Source organism: Nanorana parkeri, unplaced genomic scaffold, assembly GCF_000935625.1.
Source record: "Nanorana parkeri isolate BGI_ZX_2015 unplaced genomic scaffold, ASM93562v1 scaffold683, whole genome shotgun sequence".
Taxonomy (NCBI): Eukaryota; Metazoa; Chordata; class Amphibia; order Anura; family Dicroglossidae; genus Nanorana; species Nanorana parkeri.
The window spans coordinates 763662-779919 of record NW_017306951.1 but is presented as its reverse complement, the minus strand read 5'-3'; the positions used below and the strand labels follow the sequence as shown (position 1 = coordinate 779919).

The following is a 16258-nucleotide window of genomic DNA, read 5'->3' as shown; positions in this document are numbered from 1 at the left end:
CTGGACGCAGGGCTTGGTGAACCTCTGGACGCAGGGCTTGGTGAACCTCTGGACGCAGGGCTTGGTGAACCTCTGGACGCAGGGCTTGGTGAACCGCTGGACGCAGGGCTTGGTGAACCGCTGGACCCAGGGCTTGGTGAACCGCTGGACCCAGGGCTTGGTGACCTGCTGGACGCAGGGCTTGGTGACCCGCTGGACGCAGGGCTTAGTGACGCGCTGGACTCAGGGCTTAGTGACGCGCTGGACTCACCTGAGAGTGACCCTGCTGAGCCCACCATAGATGCTGCACAGCCCATCTGAGACTGTCTATAGTGGGCTCTGAAGGGGTTCTAAGGTAGGCTGGTCAGGGTTGCATCCCCCTCCCTCCTTGCTAGCTCCTCTTACCTGCACACCAGGCCTCCTCTGCCGCCAGACTGGCCGGAAGTGACGTCACGAGCAGCGTCGCTGATGGGGCCCCAGCTTGTGTCGAAGCCGATGGAGCGGCAATGCTGGGGAAGAAATCCACACCAACTGCGCATGTGCCAAAGACGCATCAGTGCGCCAACCCACGCATGTGCAGAAGAGCTGATGGAAAAATGCAGGAAAATGCCCAGGAGGCGCACAGGAAGTGACCTCAACCTGATGAACAAAGGCAGGAAAATACCCAGGAGGCGCACAGGAAGTGACCTCAAACTTCAATCATCACTTCCCTATATAAGCCCAGCCCAGACACTGCCAAATTGCTGGATTATCTTCAGTCCCCCCTTGTTCCTGTGCTAGTGTGTGATCTGTCTGAACTTGTTGTGACCTGGAAACCTATTTGACTACTCTTGATTGCTGCCTGCCATTGACCTCGGATTTGTACCTTGACCATTCTACTTCTTTGCCCCTTTTGTACTCAGCTGCCAGACTGGAACCGACCCCTGCTTGGATCTCGACCATTCTTCTGATTAACCCTTGTGTACTTCATTGCCAGACTGGACTTGACCTCGGCTCTCGGACTAAGGCTTGCACGGTGCTCCGCACCCCTGGCACCCGTGCCACTCGGTGTCCACCAAGTCTCTGTCTCCATCTCCAGAGACTTCAAGGACCCGAGGTGCAAGGGAGGCCTCCCCATTTCTTCGGTCTCACCTCAGGTACATGGCGCCCGTGACACTGGGGCTGTTTGCTGCTTCACGACCTGGAAGACTTGCTGTGAGAAAGGGAACCATGAATTCTGCTGTCTACCAAAAAATCCGGAAGGATAATGTGCGGCCATCTGTTCGTGACCTCAAGCTGAAGCGAACTTGGGTTCTGCAGCAGGACAATGATCCAAAACACACCAGCAAGTCCACCTCTGAATGGCTGAAAAAAACAAAATTAAGACTTTGGAGTGGCCTAGTCAAAGTCCTGACCTGAATCCCAATGAGATGCTGTGGCATGACCTTAAAAAGGCGGTTAATGCTCGAAAACCTTCCAATGTGGCTGAATTACAACAATTCTGCAAAGATGAGTGGACCAAAATTCCTTTTGTTTGGACCAAATGTTCTTTCGTTTTTTTCTTTCTAATGCAGTTTATTTTTATATTTTTTTTCCCATGTAAAACCACATTATGGCCAATAGATGTCGCTGAGAAGCACAGAAAATAAGTATTTTTTTATGCTCCTCATTGCCATATACTGGCCATAATGTGGTATTACATGGAAAAAACATTTGAAAATACATTACACTGTAAAGAAACAGCTAATGAATGTTCATTTTGGCATATATTCGCACTTATAGAATGTTCACAGATATTCGCAGGGCAAACGACCCCGTGAATTGTTTATAAATAGACCCAAGTCAATGTATCATGTAGATGTTTTTTATTTTATCATCTGCTACCTGACAACAGCTCTGCATTTTCCCCTTCTTATAAATGCATAGCATGCATAACGATATGTATGATAGACTCTGTGTTCTGTGGACAATACAGGACATCTTCTATAAAGCTAGAAAACAGCCAGCCTTATTGACATTCACTGGCATACAGCAGTTTAACCACCTGCCATCCACCAGTTATATATAAACGGACATACCACTTGCTCTTCACAGCAGGTTGTTAGAAGCCGGTCTAAATGGAGGCTCTGCCTCACCTGCCTTCCCAGACTGCATGTCCCGGGTATGCGGCCTGGTTCCCTAAGTTGAAGAAGCTCAAACCAAGAACCATTAACCTAACTCAGTGAATATAGGCATAAACTTACTCTTCAGGATTGATTCCCAGGGCTTCACCCCGGTCCATACTCAGAGTGCCTGCTCCTTGTCCAAATCCGTATCCTTTGGGCCCATATTTCTTCCCATAGCATGACTTGCAATAGATCTCATTCCCATGAATCGCAACTGTGGTACTGTCAAGATTCTTCTTACATACCACTGCAGAAGACAAATGCATTGGGAATTAAAAAAATGTAATGTTAAAGTACACTAAAAGTATACTACAAGTAAATTCATTATTTTTAATCAAGCTTAATCAAAACAGTGCAAATTGCTTTGATACTGAGCAGAAAGTGATAACTCACAGCAATCAAACAGATCTCAGTTTACTGTTGTCAGATGAGTAAAAAGATGAATATTGATTGATTGTATAGAATACTGCAATATGGATTGCCTTACTGAGTTAGCCTGGTTGTGTCTTAGATTTTTATTAACCGTTTCCTGTCTAGAATACAATTGGTCTGAACTTAGTCTAAGCTAAATAATTCTCAATTGGAAATTAAATCTGCCAGCAGAGTACAGTCAAGGTTAGAGTAAATATATCTTCCCACAACCCGCTCCAGCCCCCTCCTAAACATTGCATAAGGTGCAGCTAGGTAGGATTTTTGAGCAAGTAAAACACACTTCATCCCCAATCTGCCTGTAAAAGTGGAAATACACTTTAGGTTTGCTGAATCCTGCTAAAAGCTAAAGTCAGCACGATTGTTAGATGGTAAATACTTGCAGAATCGAATGCTATAAAGATTAGCATTTACAAGCTTAAAGTGATAATAAAGCCTCCTTTAAAAAAAATAAAAATATTTCATACAAGTGATTGTTGTTGTTTTTCTTTAAAGGAGAACTATGACATGAGTGATTTCCACTCACCTCATAGTTCTAAGCCGACCTGTGACCATGAGACTGTCACAGGTCGGCTCAATAGATCGGGAGGTGAGCGAACACATACCGGGTTCCCTCACCTCTCGATCCTGTCACGGCTCTCTGCCGTGACAGGGGGAGGGGCTGGATTCCCCTCTCCCCGCTCCGATCTGCCAGCGCTGACTGGCGGAACGGACGTGGGAGGGGGCGGGTACAGCTGGCTCTGCCTCTAGATAGGCAGAGCCAGCGGTCACTCACGCAGCTGGGCGGATCCCGTCATCTAAGTCGGGATCCGCTCCAGGTGCGGCGTCTCAGTATACCGCGAGCTGTAGCTCGCGGTATACTGAGCTTAGGGTAAGGGGAGGATGCTAGTTTGTGTCCTCCCGTTACCCCAAGGAGAACTATGGGGAAAAACACTGACCCCATAGTTCTCCTTTAAAAGTTTGTAATTCCGCGTTTTCTAGTAGGTCCACGCATCAATCTTCCCCCCGCCCCCTACACGGGTGCCTCAGCTATCGGCTAATGGAGGCACTCGTGTGCGCTCGTGCCCGCAGTGGCTGTGTGCGTCCATAGACACACCCAGCCCTGTGGCAGACCACGCCCCTCCTCTCCACCCAACAATTTGATTGTTGGCTCCTTTGCCATCAGTATCCTCCCCCTGAAACCAGGAAGTTCGGGGAACTGAGGATCGCTTTGTGACCGGCGGCGGGGATGAACGTAGCTGACAGGTAAGTGTGGGGGGGACTGGGGGGGAGAAAAAAGGCACTGGGATGTTTTTACCCCAATGCAGAGAATGCATTAAGGTAAAAAATGCCCAGACCTTAATACTACTTTAGCCATGTCCATTTCTGGCTCTACAGTTAAGGCATGATGATGCCTCTATTCAGATACATAGGCTTTCTGTGCCACTACTGTATCGTAGAAGGATTTGCTCAGCTAGGACAATAATCAACATCAGGAAGAGGATTCCGATTACAATGTCAAATTTCTTTATTTAAAACCAATTTAGTTAAAGTGCATCTAAACCCCAAAACAATTTTTTTTTCAGTTTATCAATCTTTAAATGTAGTGGCTGCATTTGTTTTCTTTGTGATTGTTATCTGGTAATCCTGTCAGAAACACAATGTCTGTCCTAGTGTGGCAAAGCTTACTCACCACACTTTATCTATGTAGGGAGCCATGTCTGTCACCCCACAGCAGGACTACAAATGTGGCTTTATCTAATTAGGAGTTTACGGAAAGCCTGTAAGGAAGATACCATTGTTTCGTATATTTACATTTCACAGGAATTACAAGGACACTGCATTTTCAGAAAGATTAACACAGAGCTGGACAAGTCACCAGAAATTGCAAGTGGCAACTCATTTTTGAGGTTTCCTTTAGTTGCTGTCAGTGAAACTGGTTGCTAAAAAAAATCCTGGCTCCTGGATTGAACAGACTGGCTCCTGAATTCCATAATTATTTTCCACCCCTGGATTAACAGGTATTTTCTGTACTTGATGAAAATGTTCTTAGCCTGAAAAATGAAGACTAATGCAGTCAACACATCTATGGACTATTAGGCTGCAGCATGTTAAATTGTTGTTCTTGGGATTAGATATCTTTTTAATGCAAAAATTATAAGAAACTGCAAAAGGTGTTTGTAAAAAATCTTATGCAAATGAAAAGAAAAACAATACATTGCCACATCCATTATAATTGACAGCTTAATATGAAACTCCACCAATGGACTGACTATCTTATGTGTTAAAATAACATACCATGGGTGGGAGTGGATTAAACACACAATGCGGTTGAACAAATTACAAATCCATGGGCAGGAAAAACAAGTGATATTTATACTTCAATTGTGTATTTGTATGGTGTTCAGCTTTGAAAACCACCTCCAGACAATAGGTTGAGTGGGTCAGAAAGCTGGAAACCCTATCCAGAAAACACTTGGTGCTGAATCAAAGGAATTGGAATCAAGGGTCGACTTTTGGTTCACATAGAAATAGCAAATAGATTAGCTCTTGCATTAAGCTAGCTTGTTAGTATGTCATGCGTCTGTGATGGCTCAACTGCATAGCTTTGTGCAGGGGCTGCCATGACATCTGATTTTCTAGTTTAGAGACAGGAAATGAGTGATCTTACAGGGTGGGAGGCAGTTCAAATATCTTAAAAAGGCTCACCCCAGCCTCTCCAACAAGCTCCGGCAGTCAGGGGTTTATGACGTCACCCTGTGTAATGCCGGATGGCCCTGCATTATATGCGAGGAAGCTGATGGTAAACTTAGGGGAGACAGGTGACCATCGGGAAGCAGGGATCAGGAAAGTAAAACTGCTTTACACAATCCCCTAGACATAAACGAGCAGTTAACCTTTGCAGTTAAACTCCAAGGGGAGTTTTTTGTTTCCCCGGAGATGGGCTTTAGGCATTTATGTAGTTTGCGTGCATTGGTGTAAATACATGCAATTCATTCCTATTACCAAATCTTTGCTCCAGCATCAAAATGAATGTTGATTGAATAGATAATGTTTGGCTGTAATTTAGGATTGTGTTCTGTCTATGCACAGAAGGAGGAAGGGCAGGAATATAAGAATATTGCTGCACCGCCCTACAAAAAAAAACATTGCTTCCGAAACCTGTTTCTTTCTATCTCTAATGACCAGACCTGCTTTGTTTCACTTCCTGCAGATGACAAAAGCCAGATTACTCATGCTGCTTAAAAGCTTCTTCTTCCAGTTTAGAATTGTGCACTACAATACAAATGTATTTCCTGTGTTAAAATAAAAACTATGTAACCTTTAAAGGAGAGTTATGGGGAGAGTGAAATACACTCATCCACATAAATTAGAGCCAACGTGTGACACTGCAGCTGACACATGTTGGCTCTATAGATTGAGAACTGATCGATCACATACCACAGATTGCTCAGTTGCCAATCTTCTCCCTGAAGAGAGCGGTGACTGTCAGTCCCTGCAGGGCCAGCTGTCAAACAGGTGGCAGGGTGGATCCCGACAATATTGTCGGGAATCTTTCCTGGCCGCAGCGTAGCTCTGCAATGTCATCACATAGTGGGCATGCTGAGTTTTGGGTCACAGGAGGACATAGTAAATGGCAAAAACATTTTGGACCATAGTACTTTTAATGCATATTTAAACGGCCAAGTGTAATACATTGTAACAATAATTGTTACATTAATTAAGTCACAATATACAGCAACAGCATAATTTTTGATGCTTTTAACAATAAAATGCCATACTTAAACTCCAATCAGGTGCCTTTGCCTAGGCTTAGATGATGTCATCAGTCTGCTGCAGGCAGAAGGAAGCATTCACCCCAAGGAGAAACAGTACAGGGGAGGCTTCCATTTACAGAGATTACTGTGACTCTCTATCACAATGATTACATTATCGGGAGCCAGTCTTCCCAGATCCCAATCGTTAGTTTGAGACTAGGAGCTATCGGTGACATCTCAGTGCTGGGGTGCGCTAATTAATTTTTTGGGCACCTTTTAAGGAAAAAATTTACTGGGTAATGTTGCACTGCTTGACATTACCCAGTACATTTTAAAAAGGCAGAGGGTTTAAAGTAGTAATAAAGACTGTAGGTTTTTTTACCCTAATGCATTTAAAAAAAAAAAAAGATCTGCAATAAAGGCTGCCTCCCGTTACTAAAAATAAAAACAAAAATCTAAAGCTTTAATATCACTTTACTACTACTTTAAATTGTACACAAATTGTACACAAGGACATTTTATAGCACCATGAATTATAATGACTATATGAAACACTAACAATCTGTTAATGATATCTGACTTAGTAAACATCTGGTGTGTAAAGTTGGCCATACACGTAGACGATACAGCTGTCAGAAAAAAATCTACATCAGAATACAATATCCCAGCAGAGGAGATCAGTCTATCCACACAGTTTAGCATGGATGGAGGAATCTGCTGGATTCATCCATCCAAATCTGTTGGATTGATGTCATTCAGCCCACAGGCTGAATGACATCAATCCAACAGTTTCCTCCATCCATGCTAAACAGCACGGATGGAGGAAACTCCCCTAATGGGCTATTGTATTCTTACAGCCGATGTCCACAGCTTTCAGAATACCCAAACAGTGACAGCAGCTGATCGACAAGACCCAGGAAAGGGACAGCTATGCCATCACCCTATATAAAATCTAATAGGTAAATAGCCATCTGCAGTGGGTATATAGGCCTTGGGCCCTGCTGACTGTGTCCCTGTGCTTGCCTTTTCAACGCCTTCATTGTTTGGAAGCTGTCCATAAAAGATCTTCAATATTGTTTCTAATGAAGGTAGGGGGCTTTCATTGTCATCAGACATGCAGCGGAATTTCACTCCTCTGACTTATTTGCCCAGGGTAGACTTGACAAGATTAACAAAATCCTATCCTACCTGCCCCGCTCAGGTATGCCCTCTATTCCTTCAGAGATAAGCAAGGGTCTTGAACTGCTCATCTCGGAAGAGGAACTGGATCTGGCGATGAAACCATCCAAAAATTGAAAGGTTCCAGGCCCGGACGGTTTCACCTCCTTTATCATACTTTTCTTGACAACTTGTCCCCTCATTTTCTGGCGGAATTCAACTCGCTCTTACATGACACTCCTTTTTCCGCTGACTCACTAAGGGCACACATCGTAGTGATCCCTAAAGACGGTAAGGATTCGGTGCACTGTGGGAGTTATGGTCCCATTGCTCTTTTAAATGCGGATCTAAAACTCTTCTCGAAAATTATTTCCAAACGACTGATGTCCTGTATTCAACAATCTATTCATACAGATCAGGTCGTTTTCGTCCTTGCCTATGATGCCACAACACCGCAAGAGTCCTCAACATTCTGCATTATGCCCGCTCCAACTCTACTCCTTTTGATGTGCCTGTCAACCGATGCCGAGAAAGCCTTCATCTACAAAATACAGAACATAAAGTTGCGGCATACGCCAATGATTTATTGTTTTTCTCTCTCGTCCCCAGACCTCCCTTCCTGAACTTATGCAGGCCTTCCATGACTACGGGTCCCTGTCAAATTTCAGTATCATCTGGGCCAAGTTGACGGCTTTGAGTACCTCGCTTCCCGATGTCACTTCTCTCCGAGCCAGTTTTTCTTTTTGTTGGGCTGACAAAGCCATTAAATACCTAGGGACCTGTAATTATTCCTGTCTTTGTTATGCCAGGCCCACTTTTCCTTTTGTTATCCAGTATCATGCTGGATCTGCAGAAATGGCACACCCTCACTGTTACTTGGTTTGGTAGGTGCAACTCCATCAAAATGACGATTCTGCCCAAACTTCTATAACTTATGCAGGGTCTTCCTATTAGCCTACTGCAATGATTTTTTACTCGTCTTCAACAACTACTGAATTTATCTGGGCCCATAAACATCCCAGGATCCATAGTTGCATGCTTACACTACCTAAGTCAAAAGGTGGAGTGGGCTTACCTAACATTGACCTTTATTATAAGGCGGTTCACCTCAACAGAGTCGTGGACTGGTGTTGCAATTCCTCTCATAAACAGTGGGCCCCTTTCTGGTCTACCCTGGCTCTTCTCCACCCTCACTTCTGGGACTGTTCGATATCCCATGGTTGATATGACGATAAAGGTTGCACGGAGGGGTTTTTAGTCCATGTCCATCTCTCTGTTCCCCTACCCACTCACTATTGGTTTGTTGAGCTATCAGCTCTTCTGACGGCATTATGAGGCACAACTCTGCAGACCAGGGGAACAGATGTGAAATTCCAATACTTAGGGATCAGAATTCAAGCCGCATTGATAAAGAATTGGAGGAGGGATTTCTTCACCTTGGAAATGGAGCCTAGGAGGATGTACACTAAGGTTATTTTTGGAATCAGGGTGATATTTTTAATAGCAACCTTGGAGTAGATTTGAGAAACTGTCTGCCAGAAGGGTTGAATCTGAGGGCAGCTCCACCAAATATAGGCCATAGTGCCCAATTCAGTTTGGCATCTCCGGCTGTAATGATTGAGCGAGTTTGGCTGAGGATCTCAGCTGCGGAGAGGCTTTGTGGATGGCTCAGGTGGGGGGTTCACACTTACACTCTTTAGTGTGGCTGAGTGAGGTTGGAACCCTTAACACATCATATGCCACCACAGGCTGTAATTGCAGAGATAACAATAAGTGAACCTTCCCTCTTTGCAATATTGTGGTTAGTTGGGGCCTGTGGGGATTTGTAGTTCAAAATAAAGTAGTTCACTCCATGAATGCAAAAAACTATAGCAACTACAGCAACTTGGCAGAGGAAAGAAAAGTAGTCCCGTATTTGTTTTGGTATACAGTAGTTCACTCCACTAATGCATAACACTATTGCAGGCTTATCAAACAGTAATTAGGAGTACTCCTGAGCAAGCCCCCTTTGTAGAGCAGTGTCTCTTTAAACCCCACTGAGTTGCAGGCAATGTAAACAATTACAGGGTCCAGGATGGTACTTGCGGTTTGTTGGGGTATTCAGAGCCCTCCAGGAGTACAGGGCGAAGGATCACTGCTGTGCTGGAAGGAGTCCGGATTAATGCTGCTGGAGTGAAAGGTTCATGTGCTGGAGCAGAGGTATGAGCCCTAAGAAATTGCTCAACGTTCTACCTCGCTAGAACATTGAGCAAGTGTGCCTTCCAGGCTTTTATGAGTAGGCAGGTGTGTTGGGGCGGAGCAGTCAGCAGAGGCCCTCCCGAACGTCTCCTAGCAACAGGATGCTTCCGAAGGGCCAGGCTGCTACGCCCTCACTCCTATGTGTGACGAGTCCGAGGGAGACGTCTGGAGGGAGGAGCCGAATATGCAAGCCTGCCGGCCCGTCTCCTAGCAACGAGACGGCGCCGCGGTTCGTGACACCGGCATAAGGCAGAAGTTTCGGAGTGAATTTGATGCAATCTTCAGGAGTTTGACATTATGTTCCCGAACAGAGGAGGCCATGCCCAGCTTATGAGTAAAACAGAAACATGCAATCCTACCATGCTCTGTAAGAGCCACATTCAGTTCTTTCTCCCATGCAGACATTAAATACAGCGACTCCATGACGTTGGTGGAAATCAAGGACCCGTAAAGAAGGGAGACTAGATCACGGAATGGGCCGAGCTGTTTAAAGAAAGTCAGGGACCTATGAATTTAATGCTCCCAAGACAAAGTCCGTATAAAATGTCGCAGTTGAAAGTTCAAAAGCCATGCTCCACAAGGAGGAGTTTTAGGGTGGAAAAGCTGGGTGAGAGGTTTCCCCATCCCATTATGAAGATATTGGGGGACATACGAGGATTCAGGTATGCACCAACACAAAAAGACAGATACACCACACTGGGGAGGAAAGGAAAGATGGCCAAGTATAGGTGTCAAAGGACCATAAGGAGCGGACAGGCTATAAGCATACATGATTGATTTCCAAACAAAGAAGCGGGAAATTACATTTCTGGGGGGTGTTCTGTACACCAACTTTGTAAAAGTGCCTCCAGGTCGCCATATTGCACTTCATATTTTGACAATTTTAGAAAATTACAGTTTTAAATGCAAATGTACTTTTTAATAACATATTAGAAAATGGCTTGTATACTGTATGATAAAGAGTTAAAGATGTTTTTCATTTTTGAAGTGAAGTTTCCCTTTTTAAGCATATTAGTTTGAAAATACAATGAGGGGAATTTGTCAAAACTGGAGCAGACAAAATCTGGAGTAGGTGTGCATGGCAACCAATCAGCTTTTCTCTTTCATTTTCAAATCTTAACTGAACAAGATTTTGTCTGCTCCAGTTTTGATCAATTCCCCTCAATGTCTTTATCAGGCTAAAACTAAGGGGGACATTAAAACATAACTTTACTTCCTGTGTTCTTCTTTTGCAATAAATATAGGATGACAGTCAAGTATTCTCTGCAGGAATAAGTCTTAAACTTATCCAGAATAGACATTGGCAAATTTTCCCTTTAATCTGTGCTAGGACTTTATAGACTCTCTTCCCTGTTAACTCTAGACCATGGAAATATGAGTGGCTGACTTGCCTTGCTTCCATTTGTAAATCACTGAACAAGAATTCTAATCAAGACAAGCCCCACAGCTGGAACATAAGATAAGTATGTTTAACATGGAAGTGGGCTGACTCACTGCACAAGAAGCAGGATTTGTGGAAGCTTCCACCCTCACACTGGACTTCCTCCGCAAAGTAGACAGCCTTCTGGCAAACCGAGCAGATCTTTCCACCGCCCCAATTCGGCATTGTCCTGTAATATTGAAATAAATAGAGATGGTTGGAAATAACATACATTACATACATTTTCTGAATTAATCAGTTACAAAGAAAATGTTATATACACATGTACAAAATCACAATGAATGTATTCTCAAAGGTCCTGGAGAGAAAAAGTGACTAAAGCAGATTAGAACAACCAATCAGGTCCAAAATTTGTTTGTTTTTTGTTGGATAACAGAAGAACTTTCATACAGTTTCCCATTATTTTTAAACATCAACCACAATACTAATACGTTAGAAAGGTTATGTACCTCCAGAAAAAGGGAACCACCGAGTAAAGCACCATGCTCACAGACACAATCTTGGCTTTAGACGTTTAGACTTACTGTCACCAACTGGCTGTTATTTCCCTTTTTGTTATTTACATACTGTACATTCTAATTTTTGAGAAGGCAAAGGGGAAGGAAAAATGTTGTATGACTGTATATCATATGTGTACAAACAGATTAGCAAGATAGCCATGTATGTACACAGAATGGTATAAATAATTTTAGGCGGAAACAGAGGATAAGTTGAAGGTTACATAAAAGGTTCCTTCTTAAAGAACGAACCAATCAACAATGATAAAGTTGGTGTCTGTGAATCTTCCAGAATACCATGGTCCAGTAAATAGAGTCAGTCTATCCATAAGGAATATGTCGCTCATGGTTGGAGTGTGCTAAGCTGAGTTACACACTGGCTTTATCTCTTAGAGATTCCAGCAGATATCTTTGTCATAGCTCTTGGTTCTGTGCCTGGGGTCTTGGGGTGTTTCTACTTCTCCACTGCATTCTTCATAATAAAAAGCAAACTGAAATCCAATAAGAACCTCTATTATAGTAGTAGGAGACCTAGATCTCAAAAGTGATTTCACTACTGGAGTAGTACTTCTTAGAAGAAGAAAAAAGCACCAGGAGCTTCAAAGCGAGGAACCTTCTTTATTGTGAAATCAAAGGGTAATACTAGCCAACACCAAATCAGGTCAATCAGATGGTTTTTCTACTGGAGTATCTAAGCATCAGACTGTTGGATGCTTCAGTGTCTATCAACCACTGGACAGTGCAGTCTTTTTGTGCATTGTGTGTGCAGCTAACCATACATTTAACTACTCCAAAAATGCCACACGTAACCCAGGGCTCATCATCCAACGGAGCTTTGACACTTTCCCTGCCACTGACATAAGGCTTACGGCGGAACACAACTGTTTCCAGCTGGTCACGTCAGTAAGCCTTATGTCTGCAGCTTTTACGGTTCTGCTATAGTTCAAGGATCGCTTTAGCAACATGAACATATACCAGAACTGTTCCCCCGAAGGTCCCCTTTAAAATATTAGCTGTCATCAGGGGCTGTGATGACAATAGCTGTCATCACAGCCCGATGACAGCTATTAACAAAAAATCCCCAGTTACTATGTGTTCCCAGTTATGAATGAACAGGAAGTGCTTCACATCAGCACTCAATGAATGGAAAGCACTTAGTACAGAGGCTTCTACCCATTCAGAAACTGGATGATAGTAAATGTTTTACTATCGCCAGTTTCTGAATGGGAAGCCTCTGTACTAAGTGCTTTCCATTCATTGAGTGCCGAGGCTGCAGAAAAAGAGATTGAGGACTCTGTGTCCTCAATTTATTTTTCTATTTTAAAAAGGAAATGTCAGGGTTCTGTTTTAGACCCCTGATATTTCCTTGAAGCCCCCCCCCTCCACAGTAAAAAATAAATAAATATATATAATATAAAACACAACCCCCTGCACACACACACACACACACATATTATACACGTGCAACAGTGTGCACCATATTGTGGTATACGCCATGCACCGTGCTTTATTTGTCCTTTTCCAAATAACATTAATTTAACTGTGGCAGCGTGTGGCAAAGCGTTGTGATGCATTGCTGTGTGTTGTGATATGTTGTGATTAAATGTACACCTGCATCATTTAATCACAACATACACACAACAGTGCGTTACTTCATTTTATTTTACCGTTTCGCAAAAAGGTTTAATTTAATATTTACAAATATTTGTTATTTATTAACTCAGTACAGTTTTAGCTTTTAGATTTAGTCTAAAAAGTATTTTTTTGTGCACTGATACTGATTTTAGTGTGCTTTTATCAATGTAATTGTGTATTTTTATTGGTTTAATATTGATGACAAATGTTGCGCAATTATCGCAGGACCTACAAAATTAGTAGCACGGTCTTTTTATTCTACCGGGACTGTGCTTTCAGAAAATATATGGTTTGGGGAGTCTTATACAAACTCCAGCAATGCAGCAGTATACAATTAACCCCTTCATGACTGAGCTTCTTTTTGGTAACGATAGGAAAAATTGCAAAAATGGTGTGGCCAGCTGAGGTTTGAAGCGTTCCGGATGGCTTGGCAGTAAAAAGGTTGAGACCAGATTTTAGTTAAGGGCTGGAAACACCTTTTTACTTTTCTATTATAATCATAGTTTTTGAAAATGGTCTTTTTTACTTTCACATGATGTGTATCTGTAATAATGGTTTAAAAGATCCCCTATACTCATTGAAAGAGAGTGAAGGGTAAATTGCATCCCCCATCCCCCCCTTACCATCTCCTACTTATGGATACAAGAGCTGTAAACATTCATGTGCCGGTCAGGATGGGACGCATGTACTTTTAAGAGTGTCTTGTTTTTTACAGAGCAATTACAGCCAATAAGTTATTCATATTATCCAGTAAGCCCTGCAACAGTGCTTAATACAAAGTGTTCACTTAATTTCACTTAATTTGACCTCTCTATATTCCACGGTACCAAGAATCTGAAACCACCTCAGATAGTAAACATACATGCGATATGCTGGCATTCAAATGCCGCAGCTGTCACCAGATCATTAACATGAACCGGTGACAGCTGCCGCTTGTAAACAGCGGATTAGGGATTCCTGCTGCAGAAAATCACAAGTTCTTGAAGCAGAAATCCCTAATCGCACCTCTAATATAGGTAGGGTTGCCACCTGTCTAGGATTCACCCGGACAGTCTGGGTTTTGCATGCTGTGTCCGGGTTTCATGGCAGCTGAAACCCGGACACAAGATGTCAGGCAGACAGGGACAACCAAAATTAAGAGAGGGGCTACTGGCCCCTTGACTGTGATATTTACATATTAATGGGTGCCGCTATTTACATATGAAGAAGCCGCGACTCATTTTCCCCCAAAGAATTCCGTGTGTCACTAGAGTGTTCGGGTTTCGATGGAAGAAAAGGTGGCAACCCTAAATATAGGTGTGAATGGAGCTTTAACCGGTGTTTGAGAACCTATGCACTAACTCATAAAAAACATATTTTACTCATAAATTCAGTGTACCAATTGCAGAGAACAATGGTTGATATAGACTGCTAGGATGTGCATGTTAATCTTTGCATTATAAGATAAGGAAAAACATATTTTAACATGCATTGTACAGGACGCCGTAGGTGGGTCCGGGAAGGACGCTATATTTTCCCTCTGTTTGGGCTGTGGTCTCTTTAAGTGACAAAATAGGGTTAAAGGAGAACTATGGGGTTAGGGCTTTTCCCCATAGTTCTCCTAAGGGTAACGGGAGGACACAAACTAGCGTCCTCCCGTCACCCAAAGCTCAATATACTGAGACGCCGCAGCCGGAACAGATCCCGACAATTTTGTCTGGATCCACCAAGCTGTGTGAGTGACATCTAGAGGCAGAGCCAGCTGTACCCGCCCCCTCCCCCGTCCGTTCCGCCAGTCAGCACTGGAGGATTGGACAGGGGAAGGGGGGGAATCCCTGCAGGAAGCCGTGAGTGACAGTCACGGCTCTCTGCATGCATAGATCGAGAAGTGAGCGAGCGACTGTATGTGTTCGCTCACTTCCCGATCTACTGAGCCGACCTGTGACAGTTTCATTGTCACAGGTCGGCTCAGATTATGAGGCTGAGTGAAAATCACTCACCTCATAGTTCTCCTTTAACTCACCTGCTGGAGAGTGTGGTTTTATGTACTGCTGTGAAACTGCATATCAGTATCCTTGCTGGAAACCTTTCGGTCCCATTCACACTGAGCGTTTTATCGCGCGGATATTTAGCACGCGATATCGCTCTCCAATGCATGGCAATAGGGCTCTGTTCGTCGCGGGTCGTGCGTCGCTACAACAGGACCCTTTTTGGAGCGGATTTTTGCGCGATACTACTTTTCTCAATGCAACCATTTGCACGATATCGTGCGACAAACCGCGCAAAATGACAATCGCGTGACAAACACGCGATTTGCGATACGCTCAGTGTGAATGGGGCCTTAGGCCCCATTCACACTGAGCGATTTATCACGCGATTTTTGCTGCGATAACGCTCATATTTGCACACGATATGTAGCTATGTAGCTTCTCCAATCCATTTCAATGGAGCTGTTCACATCTCGCCGCTCAATATCGCTTGTAGCTCGTCGCTCCTACATGACCCTTTTTTCTGCAGAATTCGAGCGATTTTGCTCCTGATTGCATACAGCCCAATAGGAAAAAGTTGCGCGATGTAGCGTGACAAGTCGCGCAATATCGCACATATAAAATCACGCGATTTTCATGTCGCTCAGTGTGAATGGGGCCTTAGACTGGGAAAGTTACATCTAACGCCTGGGACTGTCTAACTGCGATTGCAGCTCTGAAACCTTAAAGTCTGTGAGACTGTTATTTTCTTGTATACTGAATAATCCCTGTTTATGTTTTCCAGCTGGTCAGTGAAGATGAACTATTGTGTTATTTTCCTGCTGTGAAGCTATGTAAGTTAATAAACATTTACTTTATTTGCAAAGTCTGTGTCCTGCGATCCTGCTGGATTCCCCTAACACCACAGCATGTAAATATAATAAAAGTAGGATTCCAATAACACAAGGATATTATGAAGTGTTGTAATACATGGCTTCCAATATTCTTCTTCCTCCTCTTGTCCTAGAACTGCTGCCCCCCCCCCCCCCCAAAC

The 16258-nt window shown here is 43.5% G+C and overlaps 1 protein-coding gene across 2 annotated transcripts in view; it reads right to left on the bottom strand.

Moving 5' to 3' along the window:
• The window catches only part of CSRP1 (cysteine and glycine rich protein 1), a 33023-nt gene that overhangs the window by 4839 nt on the left and 11926 nt on the right, over positions 1-16258 (bottom strand). Inside the window, exons 2-4 of one of the 2 annotated variants that reach the window (XM_018563642.1) lie at positions 11180-11295; positions 2202-2370; positions 2131-2136 (exon numbers count right to left, since the gene is read on the bottom strand). In XM_018563642.1, coding sequence (XP_018419144.1) covers positions 2131-2136; positions 2202-2370; positions 11180-11291 — 287 coding nt within the window. In that variant the 5' untranslated portion in view covers positions 11292-11295. The remainder of the gene's footprint in view (positions 1-2130; positions 2137-2201; positions 2371-11179; positions 11296-16258) is intronic. The other variant, XM_018563643.1, reaches the window with a different exon arrangement.